Source organism: Falco rusticolus, chromosome 9 (assembly GCF_015220075.1).
Source record: "Falco rusticolus isolate bFalRus1 chromosome 9, bFalRus1.pri, whole genome shotgun sequence".
Taxonomy (NCBI): domain Eukaryota; kingdom Metazoa; phylum Chordata; class Aves; order Falconiformes; family Falconidae; genus Falco; species Falco rusticolus.
Genome location: NC_051195.1, coordinates 184,392 through 208,424, shown reverse-complemented (window position 1 = coordinate 208,424; position 24,033 = coordinate 184,392). Strand labels below are relative to the sequence as shown.

Sequence of the window (24,033 nt, the reverse complement as noted above, 5' to 3'; positions counted from 1 at the left end):
TTAAGCGATTTTCTCTCTCATCCCTGTTCCCACATTCACTGCAGAGCACTAAACTTTCCTCTGACCAAAACTTTGTTTCTGGGACTATTCCTGGAAAGCAGAAGCATGGAGAGTTTTTTCATGCTTCTGTTGGAGACAACAGATTTGTCCTTTTAATCCTGACTATTATTTACAGATGAGAGACTCCAGTATTATACAGTATTATTTTTGCTAGTGAGAGATAAACAATGGATGCATTCAGAGCACCTGAAAATGAGTCGCTGTTGTTCAGTTCCTCTGGTCCTGCCAGGTGGAATCCCTTCCATCATCCCTTGGACTCCGTCCAGCCCTGGCACTTCAGGCTTCTGGCAGCAGTAATGGTGGTGGTGACCTGCCTGTCGCTTGTTGAGAACCTGGCTGTAATCCTGGTAACTTTTAAGTTCAAGCAATTGAGACAACCTATCAATTATGTTATAGTAAATTTGTCAGTGGCTGATTTCCTGGTCTCACTGACTGGTGGCACCATCAGCTTTTTAACGAATCTAAAAGGTTATTTTTATATGGGATACTGGGCTTGTGTACTGGAAGGATTTGCTGTCACTTTTTTTGGTAAGCTTGATTTTATTTGTAATGATATGTTATTTTCCTTTAGCTTCCTTCGATGTATTCTGCTAGCTATCTTGCAGCTTCCCAAGTCTCTGACTTTGCATGCCTTTGAGCTCACTGCTTCTTTCCCCAGTTACATATATTCTGTGGTGGATCTCATGTGTGAGTGAATAACATATATCACTATCTCTGCCATATATCAGTGACTTGTTGCATGTATGCTGATCATCAAATATGTTTAATATAATGAGAAAAAGCTTGCTAATAGAATAAGACCGTTGTGGAGTTTTTGGTAAAACGGTGTCAGGAAAAAAATCACTATGTGTAACTATTCTCAAGGTTTGTATTGAGGTGTGTGCCTATATGGATAGGTAAGACAGAGAGAGAAAGAGTGAGTGGCTGCTCTTAAGCTGTGGAAAATATCAGGACACAGAAACATCCTGTGTTAGTTACCCTGCTGTGCTTCTGGGGATCCGTGACCTGTAACAGGCACTCCGCACACCTGCATTTTTTTGTGATTCTTTGGCTTGGCTTTGTTTTACTAACTAAACAAGAAGTATTAGAAGTACTCTAAAGGGGAAAATCCATACCAGAGTTCCCTGAGTAAATATATCTCTGCAGAATAAATGGGAAATAAGTTTAAAATGAGATGTTTACTTACCTGAGATAGGCATTCATTCCTGCCTCCCTCTTCCTGTTCCAGAAGCTGCACAGTAAAGACAGCCTTCTAACTCGTGTCACTGCTCTAAATCAAACACACTGCTGAACCTCAGCCTGAAAAAGACTCCCTCGTTGCACTCAGCCTGGTTAAGCTACGCAGAGGGAATGTCAGTGAGGGACAATGCTACTAAATCAGTTTGTGGCATGTAAGCCATGTCCCATGGAGAAGGATCAGGCTACTTTAAGATTTTGTTGGCTAACCCCATGATATGTGCCTAATAAACTGATAATTTGTTGTTGTGGCAGCTGTCTGTAGTTTAAAGACAGCCTGAAATATGACATTTCTTGCAAAGACAGTGTTTTGAAGATGTATCTTAATTTGTTGATTTGGAAGGTACATTTTTGCATTTACAAAATTTGCAAATTTACAGCTTTTCAGAGTAGAACTGAACGAAAAAAAGGAAGTCATCATCAGTTAAATGGCCTGATTGCCTGCTTGGTTTTGTAGTCATTGTACTGTAGACTGCCAAACTAGACAAATATGAAAATCTTGTGCTTTTAATAGACACTGGAATAATGCACATAGATTGCTTATCCTTTCATAACTTGAGCTGATGGAAGAGGTGCCTGAAGTGGTGGGTGGTCAAACACTGGAACAGGCTGCCCAGAGTGGTTGTGAAGTCTCTGTCTGTGAAGATACTCAAAACCCGCCTGGACTTGGTCCTGGACAACCTATTGAATGGGCCGTGTTTGGGGGGTGGGGTGGTGGGATGTTGAACTAGATGACCTCCAGAGATACTTTTCAACCTAAATAATTCTGTGATGTGAGATGGTGTTCGCTTTTCAGTGAATCTACCCAATTTTTGATGCTGTGTTTTCTTACTATAGGCATTGTTGCTCTCTGGTCTCTTGCTCTGTTGGCTTTTGAGCGGTACATTGTGATCTGCCGCCCACTGGGAAATATGCGCTTAAGGGGGAAGCATGCAGCCCTAGGTATTGCCTTTGTGTGGACCTTTTCCTTCATTTGGACCATTCCACCAACGATGGGTTGGAGCAGTTACACCACCAGTAAGATTGGAACTACTTGTGAGCCTAACTGGTAAGGCCACTCTTGCAGAGTATGGTAAAGAAATGAAACTTGCAGCTCAGGGCATCTCAGGGGCAGGAATGTAAAGGAAAGGTTTAAAGATGATGTGCATCTCTGCAAGAATGGATATGAAGAAAGCTGTAACAAAACTGGGCAAAATTTGCCAAGAACAGATTTTAAAAAAAGAATTTCTAAAGGAAGGAGCTTCCATCTCTAAAGAAAATAACATCCTATCTATACCTTGTGCTGTTTGTCAGGATTCAGAGGGCAAAGAGACACATCTTTCAGAAGACTGGACAACCAGGTCTGAGCCCATAGATGACTCGACTCTGAACAGGAGGTTGGACTTCATGTTCCCTCCCACCTGAATTGTCCCACAGTTCTATGATACTGTGCCTATGGTCGTAGGATCCTGTCCTAGCCCATGGCCAGGGAGATGGCCCAGGGCTCGCTCTGGTGGTATGACCAGAGTTGTAAACGGGCACTTTGAAAAAAAACAGTTGACAAAAATACTAGTGGCAGCTCTGAAGAGCAAAATTAATACTTCAAGAAAATAATAAGAACACATATTAGTAATACATACACAATGTATTTTCTGTTTTATACAGGTACTCAGGAGCTTATACTGACCGTACATACATTATTGCATTCTTCACCACCTGTTTCATAGTGCCTTTATTCGTGATTTTGGTATCCTATGGAAAACTGTTGCGAAAGGTAAGAAGAAGCATTTATAAGCAAACTTAAAATGTGTGTGTATGAAATATTTGGAGCATTTTGTGTTCCATTTTCTGTAAAGATCAGACATAAGCAGATCAAATTTCCACCAACAAAGTCAGTCAGTTATCATCCTTACACACAGAAATTCATGCTATGGTTAGAAATTATTTCCTAAAGTGTGCAGTTTGCATCACTTATCAGTGCATCTCATTAGCCAAACATCATACAAATTAAAGAATGTCTGCCTCATAATTAAAGAAACTGAGTGATGACCCAGTATCAGTTTATTTACAGTTGTACTTCAATTCAGTGATGTTTGTTAAGGCTCAAACCAGGTAAATCACAATTCAGCTTGAAATGATAGTATTTGTAAATTTTAAGAGTTCTGGCCAATACTCTGTAACACTTACATGCAGAATAAGATGTAGCATTTTTAAATAATGTAATGCTGTTTGGTAAATAAAATATTAGATTGACCAGGAACATTTAAAAGACTTGAGAAATGCGTTTGAATTTTATTTAATGATTGTGTTGACCTGAACCAAAAGAGAAACTGTAAAAAGTGAAAAAGAAGTTCAGTAGAATAAGAAAAGTCCTTTCTGGGACAATGTTATTTCTATTTACTGCAAAGCTGCCTTGTCTTATTGCTTCAGTAATAAATTCAGTAAATTTCTTTAGATTACTGATGTTTTTAAAGTATTTGGAATCTTCAAATGCTTTTATTTATTCTGTGTCATTACACAGTAGAAGGGAAAGGCAAAAATTATTTTATTTTCTCATTGGAAAACACATATTGAAACATGTGTACCTCAGGTGACGTTGTGATTCCCCTAAATGGATTTTTCTTGATTTTGTCCAGGATGCATTTAGGGAGGAGTTAGTTTCAGCATGAAACACAAGAAGTTTCCCAGTTTGAATGTAAATTGCAGTACAGGTGCATTGCTGCTCACGGCACTCATGGTGAGGCAGCACGGTGCCTGCTGGTGCAAGTGGGGGACATGAATTACAAGATAGGGAGTTGCTTGAAGAAAATCCTTGTTGATGACTCAGACTCTCCTAAAATAATTGTAAAACTATGATTCTGTTATTCTGAATATCCAGAACTTTTATTAGTATTTTATTTCCCCCTGTCCTAACCTACCTGCAGAGGAAATGAAATGAAATGAAGAGAGAGAGCAGGGTGGCCAGACCTCCTGGCTGCAGCTGCAGCCCTCTCACTGCTGCCTGGGACGGCGATGCGGTCCTTAGGGAAAGAGCTCTGCCACTTGGCTTGGGAGCAGGAGGACAGCCACCCCATGGGGCTTCCGCTCCTGCCTGGGGTACACGCAGTGTGGGAACATGCGGTGGGTGGCAGGTGTCCCTCCCTGTGGACTGGTGGTCAGGTCATGGGTCCTGCTCTGCGGGGATGGGAAAGAGCCACCTCCAGAGGCTGTCCCTGGGAGGGAGAGCCCATGGGTGGCCTGGCATGAACGGGAGGGATGTTAACCCACCAGAGCAGGGAGGAAAAGAGACCACTTGCCAAGCACCCAGCACTGCGATGGGTCCTGCCAGAGCAGTGGCTAATGTGCTACTCAGATGCTTCAGGAGGTGCACAAAAGGGGTCATTTCCTCCCTCTGGGACACGTTAAGAGGCTGCAACTTCAAAACAAAGCAAGTGAGATGAGGAACGAGGGAGGCAATGAAGGAAGATGTCACCTCAGTCACAGCAGACGCCAGTGAATGGTCCATCTTGCCATTTGTGTCAAGTCAGAATGCCTTCTAGAAGACTGATTTGTGCCATGCAGTGGGTTGTAGCGTTGGCCTGGAGCCTGGTGTGATCTTGCTAAGCTGCCTTTCTCACTCCTCTCTCCATTTCCCAGAAAGAATAGCAATATTATTTTTAAAAATCACACTTTTCAGTAAGTTGTGTGTTTCACACTCCCCTGGCAGCTCAGTGACTCCGCAGACCGCACAGCCAGCAGACACTGGGGTGGCCTCTGAGCACCTCATCACAAATGATTTAGCTGTAGCCACCTGGCTTGTGCCAGTCCTTGCCTTTGGCTTTTGTGGGCCTTTACAGAGATGTAACCATCTGAGTTGGTCTCTGTTATTTAAAACAGCTTAAAGCACAGTCTGGTGTAGAAAAAGCCAACTGCCTGCAATATATTCTGTAAATATATAATGAATTGCCATAAGGCTATGTCTCACAACTAAGCTAATTTTTAAAAATCTGACTATGGTGAACAGAGAGAGACCTAGGCACCAGAACTGGGGTATTGAGGTTCCCAACCAACCCTCTTCCTGGATTTTGTCTCCCATGTTTGCCACACGACAGACTTGGTCCTGAGTGGCATTGTTTTGTCTCAGTGAAGTCTGCTAGTCCCTCAGTCCCTGTGTCCCCAGCTTTACAATGCCAATAGTAGCTTTCACTACAACTGCAGAAGTAGTGAAATAAATGAATCTTTAGGAAAAGCTCTAATCAATTTTTTACAATGGAGATAAATTATTATGGCAGTATTTCTTTGTTTGCAAGATAAAGCATCAGTACATGGTTCCTTATCAGTTTTGTGTTCTCAGACTTAAAGAGAAAGGACTTACTGCCATCCATGAAAAGCCATACATGAGAAAGGCCAGGCTGATATGAGACAAGCATGACACAGTCAAAAGCACAATCCTGGAGATTGTGTCCCTTCCTCAAGGTGCCTGTGCTTCTGCTGAAAGGGAGGCTGGGCTGCTCTCTATGTAGATGCAGTGTATATGAAAAAATGCTATAGCAATGTCATATATTGGCAGGGGATATCTTAGCTTTGCTCAGCACCTAACACCTAATACCTAAGAGCTTGTAGGCATTATGACAATTCATTGTTATTATTGTTTATTTTTGTTTAAAAAATGACATGAATTACAACTTTGTACAGAGGTAAGGACACCTTCCTCCCCAGGAGCTGTTTCTGTATCTCTGTAAACGCTAAATGTGTTAAATTATCTCAGTACGATGCAAGGGTTATTAGGGAAAATGTCTCCACTCAGTTCTAATGTTACTGTGGAAAGCTAAAAGGCCATATTACACCAAAAATTATTACTTTATTAGCATGTACTATTGCAAGACCTGGAACTAGTTTTTTCTAGAGCCATGCAGAATTATGTCATTAGTCACTTCCCACGTAAGCTAACATTATACATAACTGTGTTGTTTCACTAAGTCATCAGAACCAAAACAAGGATGCTTCCCAGGAAGACATTGTTTGACATCACATAGTCTCTGTCCCAACATCTCTGTCTGAGCTGCTTGCACGATCAGTGAGGGAAGAGGGAGAGCATTCCTGCTGAATGCCCCAATCCCACTTCAGTTCTGGTGTCAGTAGATACAGATGCTCTTCTGGTGAAGGTCATAAAGCACCACAGAGCCTGACAGACTCTCCAGGATGCTGCTGGTTGCTTAGTCTGGTCTAAGCTTCACCCCTGGCAAGGAGGTCGCAGACCCGCAGCAGAATGCTGCCTTTTGCACCCCATATTGCACACCTGGTTGTCTGTAACAGCTACATGAAACAGAAAGGGCTTGAATTCGGGCTCACTCCCTGCTTACGACTCACCAAGATGGCCTTCTGTTTCAGTAATGAAGTCACGACCATACCTGCAGCTAAACTGTTGCAGTTCCTGTGGGTAGCCGTAACGGCAGGCGTAGAGTGGGGGCTGGCTGAAAGCTTCTCCAGAGGCTAGCCAGAGCCTTTCACACCCTGTGGATGTGGTGGCTGGAGGCTGGCCAGGGCTCAGGTACGCCAGGAAGAGGCAGCTGGGGAGACCAGCTGGGTGTGAAGCCTTGGGGTTGGGCTGGGGCCCCGCTGCTGGTGGGGGACAGGGACAGCTCAGCCACCTCACCTGAGTTATTGCCCCTCTGCTGGTGCTGACTGCAGCAGCCATGAGCCTGTCTTTCCAAACTTCTGACGGAGAAAAGTCTGTGGTCCAGGGCAAGAGCTTTGACTTAATGCCAGCACCTGGAAGTGGCCTGAATGAGAATTTGCAAGACGAGACTGCTGAGGCTTGTAAAAAGATGCCATAAAGACAATGCTGTACTTGGGCCCTCTGGCACAGAAGACAGTTTTGTAGCTAAGATTACAGCTGGTTGGCTGTAAGGCTGGTTCAAAGGTGTATTTGCTTCTCATATTTGCCTGTTATGGGATTATGCTGTTCATTATTATTTGCTGTGGATGAACTGGTTTGTCAGAACAGCAGCAAATGCATTTCACAAAAAAAACAGAAAAGGGGAAGAGGGGGATACTGCTCCTACCAGTACAGACAAAATGTTCTCTAGTCAGCTTTCCTGTAAGCCAAGAAGTCTGGCTTTGTTGGGCTTTGTGTAGATCCAAAGCTGCTGTAAGACGAGGTGCTTCCATTGAAGTTACCAACGTATTGCAAGTCGTATCACCCAAAAAAGTAGCCCTAATTTCTGTTTCATATTTTTAGTGACAACTTACTGTTATGGGATACTGCCAGTCGGTCATTCTGTCAGGGTCTGTTCTGTTACTTGGCATGCTAAAGAGAGGCCAAATCTTGTCTCTGATTTGACTAAAATCATTAAGATTACTTTTCTCACAGATTGAATTTAAAGGTATTTCTGCACTGCCTTGGGGTGGGCTGCGGCAGCAACCCATGAAGTTACCTGAGCTAGATTAATTTTCATGGGGCTGGACAGCAAATCTTTGCCATCACTTCACTCCTCATGACTTGGCTAAAGTTAGGTGGGAGCATCTCTACAGGCTGCAGTTGTGCCTGACTGCAATTAGATTTCTACACAAAGATTGCCCTAGTAATGGCTTTTTGATATCACTTTGATGATAAAAATATAAAGGTACTTAAGCAAAGGAAAATTTATTAATGACAGTATACAGTAATTCATGTCCCTCAGCAGTAACATTGACACCCTGTGGTTCAGGAGCAGCATCCTCATGTGCTGTCATACTCAAGAAGAGTAGGTTTTTCCTTCTGACATGGCAAATTGTTAGCCTGCTCACTACATTCATTGGTTGGAGGCCTTGTTGTTTGTTTTCTAGAATCTTCTGTCTTTTCTTTAAAGGTGTCAGATACGCAAGGCAGGCTGGGAACTACCAGGAAACCTGAAAGACAAGTGACTAGAATGGTTGTTGTTATGATCATTGCCTTTCTAATCTGCTGGATGCCGTACGCCGCCTTTTCTATCCTAGTCACTGCATACCCCTACATTGAGCTGGATCCTTGTCTGGCAGCTATTCCAGCTTTCTTTTCCAAAACAGCTACTGTTTATAATCCAATTATTTATGTCTTTATGAACAAACAGGTACTGTATGCTCTCAAAGTGTCTTTAACAGTCATGTTTTGTTATTTTGTCTTGCTTTATAATGAATTATTTCTACCTACCAACATGTTAGTTAACTAACTAAAAAAAAAATAAATCACTGTATATCTACTTACTGGAAGATAGTGTCAGCCTCCGTGCATTATTAACATATGAATGTTAATAATTATTAGGTTTAGATACTACACAGGAAAATCAGCCCTTAGTGAACATCAGTTAGTTTTCTGTATGAAAAGTCTGTTTTCAAGACTGTCCCAGTACATTTTTATAATTCTTTAGGAATGCAACAGCAGTAAGTTGATTTTGAGGTGGGGTGGAAGTTTTCAATAGCTCGAATTTGTGTCGGGGAAACACAGTATCTGTGGTTGTATGTACAGGGAGGGTACAAGCATTGCATGTGCCTGTGGGACTGGGAGCTTCCTCCTCTGGAGGGAGAGAAGAGGACTGGATGCAGAGAAAAAGAATTGACAAAGGGATGAACCAGAGTGATGTGCATTCACTGGTAACAGGCATGACAATGAACTTGAATAGATTTATGCCATGAGTGTAGCTACTAAGAGTGGTGGCATCAAGCAGAGTATAAGCATGTAAGTGAATAGAAGAAAAATAGTAAAGTGACTGTTGAATAAGAAGTGATGAATACATGTATTTATTCAGTCCTGCAGAGAGGTATTGCTTGTCTCACATCCTATGGAAAGCACCCTGATCTCGCAATGCATGCAAGTTGTATGTTGGTCTTACCCTGCTCATGATATGAGCAGCATGGAAATAAACCATCTTTGAACACCTGGGTATTAACAAATGAAAACAACTCTTGAGCCTGGAGAAATGACCGATTATGTCCATTAGATGTGGTAACAAGCAGAAGAGCAAAACAATTTTTTAGAATAAGATTTTCCACTAGTCTGGGTCTTTTTAGAATGTCATTATTTTTCAGTTTTAGAGTTCTTCAGGGTGGCACAAGCAAGTATATTTTATGGGGCTGTTTATTTATATTCCCAACTGACTCAGGAGATAATTTCCAAGAATTTTAGCAAACTGCTTTATAGAGATATTTTAAAATTCCTTATGTGTTTTGATTGATCTACTTTGTTTCAACTTTCTAGTTCAGAAAGTGCCTGATTCAAATGTTCAGCTGCAGTGCCATAGAAACTGTGGAGTCCAACATGAATCCGACTTCAGAGAGAGCAATGTTAACCCAAGACAAAAGAGGCAGTGAGATGTCCACCATGGCAGTATGCAGCACCATTTCTAAGAGGAAAAACGGAGATGAATGCCTATCTTTTGCTCCTTTGGCAGCTTCGGAAAACAAAATCTGTCCGACGTAGGGTGGGAGATATGATCATTAATGCAGTGCTACAGCATATTTCCTTGTTACCATCACTTAATGCAAAAAATATTGTCAGGGGGGACATCATGCTCCTGTGGACACCAGCTTTTGCGATTCCAGGCTCCTGAGTGCATGTTCAAGTTTCTTGGCTCTGCATTTGCAGTCAAGTACCCGGCCATAAGGTGAGTCCCTTCCTCCACTGCATTCCTCTTCCCAATCCACAGCATGCTTGCTCTTGAAAATAACATTAGGGGAGCCCAGTGTTGCTGTACTGGCATGTAATACATTAAGGATAGGAGAGTTTTATGCTGATGACAGCTCCTTGGTCAGCTGGACAAAAACATGAAGTGGCACATGGCTTCAATAATGCTAATGAACAAATAAATAGTATATAGCACACAACTGACTCAATTTCAACCAATGGAGGTTCAGGGAGGACCAGCTCTGAGTACTTTTTTGGTTTGTTTGGGTATTTTTACTAAAAAAGCAGAGAAGGCCAGAGGCTGGTCTTACGTCTGTCCTTGATGAGAACCTCACTGGGGCACTACAACTACAATCTCCAGCAGCTTGGACAAGCCATCCAAACTCTCAAGCACTATTTTATTAAAACAAGCCTTATCAAGGGCTGTTCATGTCCTCTGTCTGCATTCCCTCTTTGTCAAGATAATCTTCTGTGCTTGTGGGAACTTTTGAAGTAAACTAAGCTGGACGAGATGATCATTGTAGGTCTCTTCCAACTGAGCTATTCTATTAACTCAACTTTACAAGAGGAGTTACAGAGCACAGTACAACTGCGCAGGAATGCTGGAGAAAGGGCCAGTAGCACAGCTTAGAGTTGTGAAGCTGAGATTTGTGGGACACAAGTTTTTCCCCGTATGTGCCTGCACTGTGCAGAGCTAAGATCTATCATGTTCTTGAGACCTTGTAGCTCCAAGTGACAGCTATTATTTCTGTTTCTTAACAATTACAATTTTCAGAAATCAGTGGGTAGAGAAAACAAGTATTATGTATGTGCTGGGCCACCTTACGCTGGAGCATGTTGGATGTCTGTATTTCTGTTGGCACATTTTTACTTTTCTCACTTCTGAGCTAGGCCATGCCTCTTCAGAAAGCATAAGCAACATCCTAGCCCAGTAGGCAACTTGCAGCAGCCAGTGGCACTACACTGCTGTTCTCCTTTGAGGAGCAGTTGTGCCTCTGTCCCTTCAGTCCTTAAATTCCTGTTTCTGCCTAAGTCACATCGTCATTACTTTTGAGCTACTGATCCTGGCGTAAATCATTAACTTGTAGTTACGTCTTTGATATCAGAAGCAAGGAGTACAACATAAATACACTTCCTGTAAACAGTGAAAAAGAACAGAAATTGCCAGCATTCCGTGGCTGTATTCAACCTCATATTTTTAATTCACACAATGACGTGCAGCAATATACTTAGCTTTAGCAGAATGTCACTGATGCACATGTAAGACCAAACAAGGCCATGAGTGTAGTAAAGACAGACTTCTGTTTTAAATAGCCTCTGATGAACATCACATGTCGCCAAGACCTGGCATATCAGATTTTGAATCCTATATAAGATCTATACTTACCTGAATGCATTTTAGAAGAAAGGGCAACAGCTGACTATAGTTAAATGCTTTACTATGGAAACCCATTATTTTTAGATAAGATGTTAATACAGTGTCAGTCGAAACAAATGTTGCTCCAAAGTGGTATAGAAAAGCTACACTAGCTACATCCTGTACAGGCCTTAGCAACAGAAATGTGATATGGAACAAATCATCCAGTGTTCTGTTTTACTTCAAGAAATTACAATTTCTTTACACAGAATAAAAGACACTTTGTACCAGATTTTTCTTCTCTTTTTATTTTGTAAAGTTACAGTTTGAAAAACTATATTGCCCTGAAAAGTGATGACAGGATATCTGGGATCAAACCTCATCCCAGGGCAGTACCTTGCTGAGCTGGAAGTCAAAAACCATTCCTGCAGTAGGTGGGGATATTGGTGGATCGGGGAAAGGTAATGCAGAAACCCAGGACAAAACATAGCCTGAAACCCTGGTATCTTGCAGAGGCTGATTTCTTTATATTTCTTATGCTCAAGAGAAGACAAAAGTGGCAGGTCCCTGCCATGGGTGGAGGGACAGGCATGGTCAGCATGGTCCTGCTCTTGGCATGACCACATGGACTGCTTGGCCAGTTCCTGCTTGTGTCCCTGTGCAGCATGCACACTGATGGATGTACAGGTAGTGCAGCCCCCCTATTTCTGCACAGCCCTGGCTTTCTGGCGTGTTTTGCTGTAGGTCTGTGAAGGCAGTCTAAACATTGAAGCAACAATGACAGTAACATGTGGGAGAAAGCGTGAGCTCTTCATTCCTCCTTCCCATCACCAGCCTTCTCATGGCGATGTGTTTGGGGAGGGGGTCCAGCCATCTGCAAACCTCGCCTCTAAAGCAAAGTGGAGCTTGGCAGGGGGAGGCAACAGTGTATCATCAGACATCCAAGACAAACATGTTAGAACAGGTAACTATGCGTACCTGCTTTAGGTAATTACTGATGATGTATTTTTTTCATCAAATACAATCTTGCTTTTAATAGACCCTTTGTAAGGGCATAGGTAAAATGTGATCCCTTCATCAAGCGCATTTCTGTAAAGCTTTCCTTTAACACTCCAAGTGGTCGTTTCTTTGGCCCTGCTCTTTTTCCCCTTTACCCAACTCCCCATTGCTCTCATAAGAGAGCGATGAGTGCAAAGGGCCCCAGTCATGGTCTTTGGTTTGCATCTTATAAAAGCATGACATAGCTCTTCGGACCTTTTCTACATGTCCTTTGCAGAATAAAAGTTAGGAAGCAACAGTTGACCATGAAAGGGGTGAAGCACACATGAAGTGCAGGGTAGCTCCTGCAGTTGGAGTCCAAGCAGGATGACTGCAAGGCTGGAGGGCAGGACTGACATGAAGTCATCCAACTGAGCTACTGGAGTCACTTGCTAGAGAGAATGAGGATATGGGGAGCACAGGATGGGTACCTATAGCATTGCTTCAGAAGCGTTATCTGTGTCATTGTGAGTTTTCCTTGCCCAGTGATAGCTGCTGCCATGCCACCACAAGGCATGGACGTGGTCTCCAGCAAAGGGCAAGGCATCAGGACAAAGGTGCTGCTGAACAAGTAATGCCTGGGGAGCATCCAGGGGCTCCCTTTATTTAGGCAGTCTGGGTAACTCTACCATGCTCCCTTTGATGGTGCAAGCCAGTGGGCGCTGTAGGAATGTCATGTTGTTGGGTACCTTTTAACATTTCCCACAAGGGGTAGCCATGACCATGCCATCCAGGCCCCACCATCCCATACCCTGGAGGTGTCAAGCTGTGTTGCTATTTGACAATTCCCTTTCTTAGAGAAATTTAGTTGCAAGATGTAGAGAAGTAATTTGTAACATTTCGAGAACCTAATATTTAATAAGAAATTTTTATACACTGCAATTTTCTTCTTAACTCATCCTGGACTCAAAATTAATCAGAATTTTATAATTTTTATTTTTTCTGGGTAAAAGGATTGTTCACATTCAAATGCCCTGGTATAAATTTGAAATGTTAAGATCCAAAGAGGGGACTTTACAAATAAGCTGCACATGTGAGAATGTGTAAGACATCCATGGTCTTTGTATTAATCTCACAAAATTTCATGAGGTGATTGTCTTTTACAGTATAATTCTGGCCTCACTGGGCTTGAACTTTTGCAGTGCTTGATCTTAAACCCAGATTATGAACTTCATTCTGATAGCCACATCCTTTCATGATCCATACCCTTTACCATTAATCCTTTGTGATCTAGAACAGAAAAGTGAATAGATGTACATGCCTCTTTAAAATGTTTTGGAAATACTGTGATGCAGTAAGGTAAGGTAAGGTATTCAGTTATTATTTGTATGCATATTTTTGTGCTCATCAGTCTGTTAAAACAGTAAGGTATGACTTGAAGGCAAAAATTCTTGCATTGAAGACTCAGAATTTCTCTTTGAAGAATATGTTGACCTAGGTTAATCACATGTTAATGGTGCTGGATGTATTAAATCATGAAGAATTGGCAGAAGTGTTAGTATTTAATTAAAAGAAACAATTACTTTATCTCCTGAGAAGGTGAGGATATATAGAGTATAGCTCTGTAGTACAAAATAAAGCATCAAACCTTAAGTAATGGCAAAGAAAAACACAATGTAAAAATGCATGGAAAACCTTAGAAAATAGCAAGTCAATATCAGATTCACCATCTGATAACTGGCTATTATCATCCTTAATGTAAGTCACTTATGATGAAGCGGTGAGCTTTTTAGACTGTTTCACCAAGGAAAAGTTGGTTTGCACCTGTAAATTAATTAAGGACACCAGTTTGTAAAGATAGTAAAAGACAGCATCTTCAACTAACAACAATGGAAACACACCCACTGAATACACTAGTATCAGTGTGAGGTTAGCCGTGGGGCACACTACCATTGTGCATGGGGGGGTGGATAGTCTGACATCAGGTGTCGAATGACTGCGCTCAAAAATTATGGGGGAGAGTATTCATAAAGGAGTGTCGTGGCAGTGCTTACCTGTCAGCTACAGGGCAGTCAAATAACCTTGGCACTTTTATGATGAAAAGGGAGAACTGCAGCACAACAGGGAAAAAACAGGAATCCTCAGAATGAAAGAACATACAGGAATAGACTGAAAAGCCATGACATTAAGCCCTGTTTCCTTTTGCCTGGTCATAAGCAAGTACTAGAAAGAGAAGGCACGATTTTCTCCCCAAGTCAGGTGCAAGAGCCCACAGTGCCTATCTACCTGCAGCACCCCTGCAACAGCCACCCCAATACCTTCACAGTCAAAAGTTCAAACATGATTTTGGTTTTGGTGCAAAACCAATTGTTATGTAAGTTTTTTTCATGGGAAACAGTTTTGAGATAACTTTTGGGGATTGACTTTTAGAAAAAAAAAATTTAAATTTTTTTTAGAAACTGCAGCACTTTTGTGTACTTTTTGGTTACTAAGTATGGAAGATAATATCAAAACATGGGAAAAAATCCTGTTTTCCTATACATTATTAGAAGCTTCATATTGTTGCTGTTCTCTGGATGGCTCATAAAGCAGTGGCAGTATACTTTTCACAGAGAAGTCTTTGTCGAAGTGTCAGTTTTCAAAATGAAAGCAATTTTAGCCAGTTTCTTATGGATTGCAATCAACTGTTCTGCTGTTATTCAGGTCGTTAAGAACAGGTCTGACAGTAGTATTTAGACATACAGAAGATAAAAAGTGTTCACAGGCTTCACAGTCAACTCAAATTTAGAGAAGCATTGTATGGATCCAAAATGGCACTGAAGATGATGGCAGATAATTCTAAAAAAGCAAATTAAATTGTGTTAAAGATGGTTACACTTGCACTCAGCGACAGGGGTAACAACAAATGAGGAGCAGTTAGGACAGAATTATAGAGACTCTTGCATGCACTGCAATAGGTAGTGTGGATGTCAAAGGAGTATGACTAAAATATAATAGACTGCATGGTTACATAAGATAAGGCAACACAGTAGTAGTGGCCAGAGGAAAAAACAAGATTAGATATAATAATAATAGTAATAATAACAATAATAACAACAATAATAATAATTTCAGCCATGGCCAGAATATTTGTGCCAAAGTGAAACAAAGATGGTTCCCCAGGTCAGAGGAGACAGTTTTTTCATTGTTGTTAACAGGCTTGTGGGAGGAAGAAAGCAGCAGCTGCAGCTGTGCAAATCTTAGAGGTTATCATACAGTTTCGGACACACAATTTTGAAAATAATTATGACACATTCAGAAACAAAGGCTGGATAAAACACAGGACTGGGAAGGATAGAGACACATTAGAAATAAAAAGCTATTTCTACTACCAACAGATTTGCATGCTGTTAGTGAGGACAGTAGAGGAACCCACAGGAGTGGAGGCATTTGCTTAGGTTATGCAGGAAAAAGTGGATTTAACTAAGAGGGTGGTGAGCTACGGAGAAAGCCTCATGCCCTTAGTGACTGGTCAAGGACTTGTAAGGAAAACAATGTTTAGCAGTCTGAGATGCAGTGTGGGATGTTAGGATGGATGTAATTAGTACCACAAAACAAGTGGGAAACATAATCTGGAGAGCTAGGTTTATAGATGTTAACAGGCATTTCCTGATAAGCAATTTATCAGGCTGAAACATGTGAAAGCCTGAGAGAGGGGGTGTAATCTGAGCCATAGAAGTAGAATGTGGTAGATGACTTGCCACCGACTTGCACGAGTGTCAAAGACACAAGGTGATGCTGAGTGCAGTGCACCCAGCAGCTTTCTGGAGAGAACCATTTTTGCATTGTCAAAAGGATGAAGCAGAGAAGCAGGATAAATTGAAGAGGTAAAGAAAGCATATGAAAGAAATAGGCGTAAGCAAGCTTTTCTTCATAGTATATTAGGAACAGCATGAAGGTATCAGTAGTTTATTTACAACAGTGAAGTTCATAATTTAAGTAAATATACTGAAAAACACCCGAGCAGGATCTAAGTGACACACAAGGGTTCATCATCTAAACCTGTGCTCCTAATGTGAAGTTCTTTCTTGATTCTTTATGGAGAAACAGTTCCTGTCTCATTCCACGTGTAGCCCAGGGCCCAACTACCACTGTCAAGATCGGAACTGTACTCCTTTAGCACCAGCCCCTCCAGCACACTTTAATGGATTACATTTATGGTTGTCTTGTATCATTTTGCCACTCTATTAGATAAACACTCTGACATGCAGCAAGCACAGACATAAAAATGTAAGCTGCAACAGGGTGATATGAAAATTAGTGGTTCTGGACAAATAGGAAATCAATATTACAGTCTAATTAGTCTTCATTTCATTTGGAGAAGGAATTAATTAGTCTTAATAGGACCACAGAGGCATCACAAATGTTTTCTTTCAATAAAGCAAAGCCTATGTTGAACAACAATTAATCAATCATTCACATAAAACACAGGGTGTCAGCAGTATTTCTGATTGTCCATTTTTCAGGTCCTCACAAGTATTTTCTGTTAAGGGCCAGATTTTTTGGGGGTTATTAACATGAGTACTCTCATAACCATGGGCAAAGCCATCTTCTTGAACAAGGCATTGGTTCTTATCTTCTGCATGTATGGACAAATTTTTTTTATAAATGTTTACCAATTCTTCAGCATTAACATTCCCTGTCTCTAGTGAGAAGCTGTCTCTATGAGAGGTTCCCCTTTCTGATAAAAACAAGGAATAATAGAATCAGCGTGAGTTTTCATGTAAAACATCTTCAGTAGTGCTTTTCAGGAGGAGGATAACTCAGAGGGCACTTTTTAAAACATGTGAACAACCTGATGCATTGGTAGTAGTCCAACCAAACAATATTAGCCCTGAGACAGTCTTATAGAGTTCCCCGAAGTTGGTTGTTAAGCCTTTCAATGTAAAACAATTCAAAAGCTTTCAGAACTACAAGTAAAAAAAGGGGTGGGAGGTGGGCTCTTTTTATTTGAGTTACACACAGTGACTTAAGAGAGAACTCTTGCATTATGTGGTAAGAGCATAGCATGAATATTTTACTGTATACAAAAAGTAGGTTATGCAATGAACGGTGTTAAAGATCGTAAGATTTCATGACTAAAAGGTGTGAATGCTGCCAAAGTCAATGTGCTCACACTTGATCGTCGACCAACAGCCTTGTGCCCTTGAAGTTTTGTTCTGCTAGCAAAAGTATGCCTAGAAATCACATCTCTTTTCTAAAAAATGTTTTATAGCATTATGTACAGTTTGCAAAATTAGCAACCTAACACTACACCATTCTTCTGCTTCGTGTTCGTTTATTACATTTTAATGATGTCAACCTAGACAAAATAACTGCTCTTCCTATAAATCTTCCATGACATTGGGGGATAATTACTTTGTGTTTTTGCTTAAAAACATCAGCAATAATCCATCAATTTGCTTGCTTATAATGGAAATAGCATTTTTTAAAAATATAAATTATGGTTGCCGTAAGAGCTACTGTTGTGTTATGGTCATGGTCACGCCGGTTCCTTTGGTCTGAAAGGCACTGACAATCAAGGCGAGGTAAACGGTTTACTGAGTGAAAAACAGAAATTATGGAAAAGGTAATAGTGATCTTAGGACCCTTCTGAAGCTGGGAACCCCAGCTGTTTCAGCATGGAATGAGACCCTCCTTGCAGATCACGGCTGCTGACAACCCATCCGTGATGAGGTGTTCCAACCTTGCTGTTCGTCACACCTTTATGGTACTCTTCCAAGTATACCTGTACAACGCTGAACTTTCTAGCAGGCTCACCTAGATTCACTGAGAGCGTTACACTCTTACACATCTCCATAGAAATGAGCTCTTACAAGCACCACATACAGGTGGTATTGTTAAGGGCAGTGTATACTAACACCACAGCATGTGCTCAGGTTATAGAGCAGGTCACCCGTGCTAACAAAGGGGCCTCTACAGCCAAGGGCTGTGGTTACACTCTGCCTAGGTTCTGCTTGAAATCCCAATCTCGCGGTTACAATGTCTTCTGCAGTGGCCCACCACAGGTGCTCTGCATTTATAGTTGTGCCAGCCCTTCCTTGTAAAAGGAAAAAAAAAAAAAAAAAAGTACAATTCTGTTCTCAAGGCTGTATATTCTTGAGAAACAAAACCAAGTTCCTGGCAGAATTTTGGCATGGTGGTGTGGCTTAACCCCAGGCGGCAGCTCAGCCCCACACAGCTGCTTGCTCACTCCCCCCAGACGCAGGGGAGAGAAACAGAAGTGAGGAAAACAACTTGTGGGTTGAGATAAAAACAGTTTAATATGTTAAGCAAAAGCTGCCTACACGAGCAAAGCAAAATAAGGAATTCACTACTTCCCATCAGCAGGCAGGTGTTCAGCTTTCAAAATCAAGTATTTCAGTAAGAGATAAAATGCTGAGGTTTAAAAGTAAATGATCCAGGCTATTTTCCATAGCCTCAAATCTACAGGAAGGGTACATTTTAAAAAGCCACAAGATAAACTCACCTCCCCACCCGCCAGCAGGGAAGAAGGCAAGGGCTTGACCACTGAATGATGTGCTGGTGCACTTTAAAAAGTTTTCATGTTTTTGCTCTGGCAACAAACCACAGCTTCTCTATTGAGTCACTACTGCTTTCTGAAGATACATATATCTTAATATGCAGATTTTGGTTCTCCTAAAATGACATGTAACTGCAGAGCCCTGATACAGGAGATACTACCCGCTGAAAGTGAAAGGGCATGGAGAAGGGCAGATTCTTATTAAGGACCAGCTCTACCAAAAGTTCATCATAAGCATCATTATTCCAGCATAGCTCTGAAGTAGGGGAGATGGAAATTAACCCCTAATTCATCCATTTGCATCTTATGATAATCAGGTTGCTCCTTTTGCAGATATTTTTACCTTGTTTTTTGGTAAAAATGCACTTGATCACATGTCAAGAGTTTCCACTTTTGAATAATGAGACCTTGTCCTTGCCTACACTGAGTCTCTATTGACAAGGGCTCTGAAAGCAAAAAGGCAATTAGCAATCAAACCAAGTTTGATAAACACATTTCTGCATGTTTCTGGCTTTAGCTGCAATATTAATTCCCACTTTTTCTTTCCTGCTTTCTCTTCCATTCACTTCTTCTCCAGGCTCAGACCAAAACCCCCAAAATAAACCACTCCTGATGGTCTCCTTCAGCTTGCTCTTACCTGCAAATCTGTGACACCACTCAGAGGAGACCTTTTCTCATAACAAATACACTTATAAAGGAGGGAGGGTTTTGATGGGATCCTTCAGTGAGATGAGATGATTTGTCTCAGCCTAAGCAGGTCCAGCATTTACATATGCTTTCAGTCTCCATCATACTCCTCTACCACTATTCCAACCTGACTGTTCCTGCAGATGTATGCAGGGCAGACAAGTTTGTTCACAGGCTAGCTGGAGGAATAAAATACATATCCATCAGCTAAAACCTTTTCTGTTTAATTTTGACCTCAGTGAAAACGATTATCCAAGAAAACAGTCATGAACATTAACAATAATTCCCATCTCAATTATTGAGAAATATAATTTGTAAATGATTAGTGAAGAGAAGATTCTTAGAAAATTTATGATAGCGTTCTTTATTAAAATACTTTGTATTATAAATTGTACTATTCTTTCTCTTTATTACATTTATAATGAAGCCTTTTTCCTTTGTCACAAAGAGTTAAAATCTGTAAGAGAATTTAAGAGCCTTTCAGTAATTTGGCACATCAGTTTTAGCTCAGCTATTATCTAGCTGCATCCAGATATTAATGTAGTCATCTCTCTTTAGTCTCAATGAATTGCTATAAAAATGTCAAACAATTAGATTATATTGGCGAACATAGCCCTGTTTGATTGAGTACAGCTGTAGGCCATGTCCCTTGAATCACACTGATGAAGAAGCAGAAAGGCTTGTAGAACTCCAGTGCAAATTTATTTCAATATACATACCATTTAGGTTTCCAATGTCCGTACCTGCAATACTAATAACCAAAAAATGCTAAATAGGTATTTTCAGATGGAATAAAAGTCAATGTCATTCAGGACAAATACTAATGGACTCTGTTGGAGGAGAAAGAAAAATACCTATAAAAACAGCACAGAAGCCAGTATCTGGTACAAACATTGACACTGCTCCATTGTGACTATACCAAAAGAGCAAAATGAAGATCTCTGTCACTTATGGGAATAGCACTGCTTAAGTTCTGTCTCTGCCTGGACCTGAAAATATAACATATTCTTTTGTGTCAAGAAAGCCATCAGTGTATAAATACTTCATAGAGATACAAATGCCTCAGTGTTGGCTTCCATGCTGTTTTGGAAGACGGCAAGACAGTGGACTTGCCTTTATCTGCATGTATAATGTGTGCACCTAGTTGCATGTGCAGCCCTGTCACTGAACACACAGGAAGGTACAAGTCCTTACAGGTGAAATACCTCTCAACCATCTGGTGTCCATGTTGCCTGTTTGCAAGAGAACACTCGAAACACACTCAAAGTATGTTTAGAGTGGAGATGTTTTATTCTGCACAGGGTGCTCAGTGTATTTACACAAATCAAGCACACCTACTAGGATCCTTCATCAAATCTTTATACACAAAAGTTACAAAGCTCCACCTAACTAATCCAATAATTCCACCTATCTAATATGTATTTATTGTGCTGAGCTAACCGAGTTTTCTGTGCCTGAGTGGGAACTGCTGAGCCAGCAGAAGTTTTTTACGCTTGCATGGGGGTCTCAGAGAGTCTTCAGTGGTGGTCTGGGGAGTAGTACCACTACTCTTTTTATCCATTTATGGTCATATGTCATCTGAGGACACCAGAGCACCTCTTTATCTTGCCAGTTTCTCGTTAACAAGATTTATATCCTTGGTCCAGGAATGCTGTCCTACTCCCCTGGAACTTTCTGGTCTTCACTCAGTCATTATCTGTTTTTTAAAAAGCTATAAAGTGTATTATAGATACCTCTTACTCCAAATCTCCACAGATATTTACATAGGTTCTTTCATGGTTAATTTCTGACTTTCCTGCTGCAGATTCAGCATCATCCACACAGACTACATGTGGCCACTAAAGTGATGCCATTAAAACTTAAAAGCCAAAACCGGTCTCTGTTCCATATATGATAAAAATTAAGAACATGGTTAAGTTGTTCACATTTTGCTAGAACAGACACACAACAGGCAAAATACTGACAGTGTATCTCCATGGTATGGTCTTCCTCAGCTGAAGAAGTCTGTTCCCACTCTACCTACCCCAGCAAATCTTTATCCATCTGAGCTCGTCTGGAGCAGCTGAGTGGAGAAAGAATGCACCTGTGATGTTTAGAGTGTAAGTTTACAGGCTCATCATTATAAACAAAAAGGCCCAGTGAGGATCTGATGAACAATAACACAAAAGGAACTCTAGTAACCTGTTCAGTGTGAGGAGTCAAGCAGGTTGTTACACTTGGGGCTATCAAAGGAGGACTGTCAGCCGGTTGCCCTGGGATGAAACTCATCAAGATGGGTCAAGGAGAGAAACTCCCTTCCTGTATGCCTTGGAGACTGAAGGGGGTCATTGCCTACAGCAGAATATTGAATGCAAGGGAAAAGCAGTTGGAGAGTTCTAAAATCTAGTACGAGATGTTTTAAGGTGTTTATGGGAATTGATAAAGACTCATGGGATGCTTAGAGGAACAACCAAAGCTGGGCAAAAGAAGGGCTCTAGATTTATCAGGTGCAGGGAAATAGAGAGGAAAGGGGCTAGAGGGGGTCAGTTGCATGTAAACAGGCTGCTAGTCAGTATGTTGTCTGAGACTGGCACTTGATCCCCACAATCTATTCTATCTTCTCATTAATCTACTTCTAACTGTATTCTGTGTGGGTGTGCTCTCTGTTCTGAGTGGGCATGTGTGAACATGAGTAAAATTCCATTTACTAGTAAGCAAGTAAGAACTTCATTCATATGAAAGTTTTAAGTTTTCTCTTAAAACTTTCCATTCCATTAGCTAGTGAGTAGGATAAGAAGTCTGAGTACCTGCAACTGCAGTAGGGTCGTGAACATCCAAGGCTTATATGTTCAGGTGTTGGCAACAGGGGAGATTACACACTGCGTAGACTGAGAAATAGAAACTGAGCCTTGATCTGACATTTCTGGGTTCCAGGGAGAAGCTCACCAGCAGGAATAGCTAGAGGACAGACATCAGACAAAAATGTGTCATACAATACAATAGCAAGACTCAAAATTACTTAGCTAAAGCAAAATGACAAGAGAAAACACTTCCATTTACTTTTGCAAGACATAAAAGTAGTGGTTGCTATACATGACAATGAGAGTACCAGTTTACATTTCTTACACATTGTGACCGATGCACTAATGCAGGAATCTACTTGCTTTCTTGAAAAATCATTTCATGGCACTCTACCTCCGGTAGTGATGAAAGCTGTCCAGTGCTGGGAATTTGGGAAGCATTACTGTGCTGGACAGGGATAACTGCATGGAAAAGATGGAACTGTTCTCGCCAAATCCTTTCTGAACTGAGTCATCACATTTCCTAAATGTGAGTATCACTGATTTGGTAGGTGAGAGCTCCTACAAGAGCCAAGATATTTTCTTTTAGCCTTTTATGAATTATTAGTCAATAATGAAGACAGTATGTTTAGATATTTCTTATGACTTCTAAGGGACATTGGGGTCCTGATCAGTGACCATGTAGTGGAATAGTTTTTCCTCTATTAAATACTATGCCAGTATCATGCTTATTGCTATCTCCAATTTAGCTGCTACCTCACTATCAGGATTGACCAGATGATGACAGATAGCCATCTACACACCTCAGCTGCAGCATACATCATTCTTATCATATATTCTGTAAGCTAGTTCAAGAGTTACAAGTCCAGATAAGTTCTGAAGACATGACTGAACTGCACGTATTTTTGGAAACCCATTCTCTTCTTCCAATAGAAACTCTTAGTTAATTCTCTGACAGTGTATTGACAGGTCATTAATAAGTACCTGTCACATCAGTAGAAGAACAGACTGTTCTGGCTGCTCCAAGAATGCTGAGAACTTCAGTAGACAAGCTCATTAATAGTAGAATAGTAGAACAGTCAAGATGTCTCCTCTGAACAGACTAAATGTTTTCATCACAAACTTTTTCCCTGCACACTCCTCTTCCAGGATATGGCAGATTACAGCTGCCATTGTCACTGTTCTCTCACCAAGTTCACTTTATACTTCCGAGCTTGTTCTCCATGCCATCCATAGCAGTTCTCCAAACGAACACTTCTGGCCTACAGTATGAAACCATTTCCCCTTACTGACGGTGATCATGCCTTCATTGTGCTAATCAAGACAAACTGTGAGCAGGGATCCATCTCTTAAAATGTTGGCATTAACCAGAAGAAGAAGACAGAGAAAAGCATTGTGGACACTGTCACTGTGATATGATTAGTAAGATCTAGTACCCGGTACCCAGTCAGAGAGTAGAACACCCATAGTATGAAATATTTTCATAAGTAAGTCAGTACAGCTTATGACTGTCCAGGAAAATTATTAGTTGCACTTTGTAAAAACCCAGTTTGGGGTGGGTTTTTTTGCTGCAGCTCTCACTGCAGTGTAGCTACTATTGACATACTTGTGCAAATAAGAAAAAAAACCACCCAAAATTAAAAAGAATTTTAGACATTGATGGACCTGTTTTAGTTAACTTCAGTGTCCTTATCTTTAGTTTATTTCAGTGCACCAGTAGCATGGAAAAGTTGTTACATCACCTCTCGAATCATTGAATTGTTGAATATGGGTA

The 24,033-nt window shown here is 41.0% G+C and overlaps 1 protein-coding gene across 1 annotated transcript; it reads left to right on the top strand.

The window, feature by feature from the left end:
* The first annotated feature begins 227 nt into the window (after positions 1-227).
* On the top strand, positions 228-11,108 carry LOC119153556 (opsin-VA-like). Its single transcript, XM_037400156.1, has 5 exons — positions 228-588; positions 2,134-2,344; positions 2,941-3,054; positions 8,102-8,345; positions 9,470-11,108. Exons 1-5 carry the CDS (start codon positions 228-230, stop codon positions 9,689-9,691), a joined length of 1,152 nt encoding a protein of 383 aa, XP_037256053.1. The 3' UTR covers positions 9,692-11,108.
* The last annotated feature ends 12,925 nt before the right edge of the window (positions 11,109-24,033 follow it).

Excerpts from the sequence above, each read along its gene's own strand:
- LOC119153556 (XM_037400156.1), top strand. The coding sequence starts at position 228 with ATGGATGCATTCAGAGCACCTGAAAATGAGTCGCTGTTGTTCAGTTCC. Across the intron at positions 2,345-2,940 it reads ACTACTTGTGAGCCTAACTG|GTACTCAGGAGCTTATACTG; the intron begins GTAAGGCCACTC and ends TGTTTTATACAG. Across the intron at positions 8,346-9,469 it reads ATGTCTTTATGAACAAACAG|TTCAGAAAGTGCCTGATTCA; the intron begins GTACTGTATGCT and ends TCAACTTTCTAG.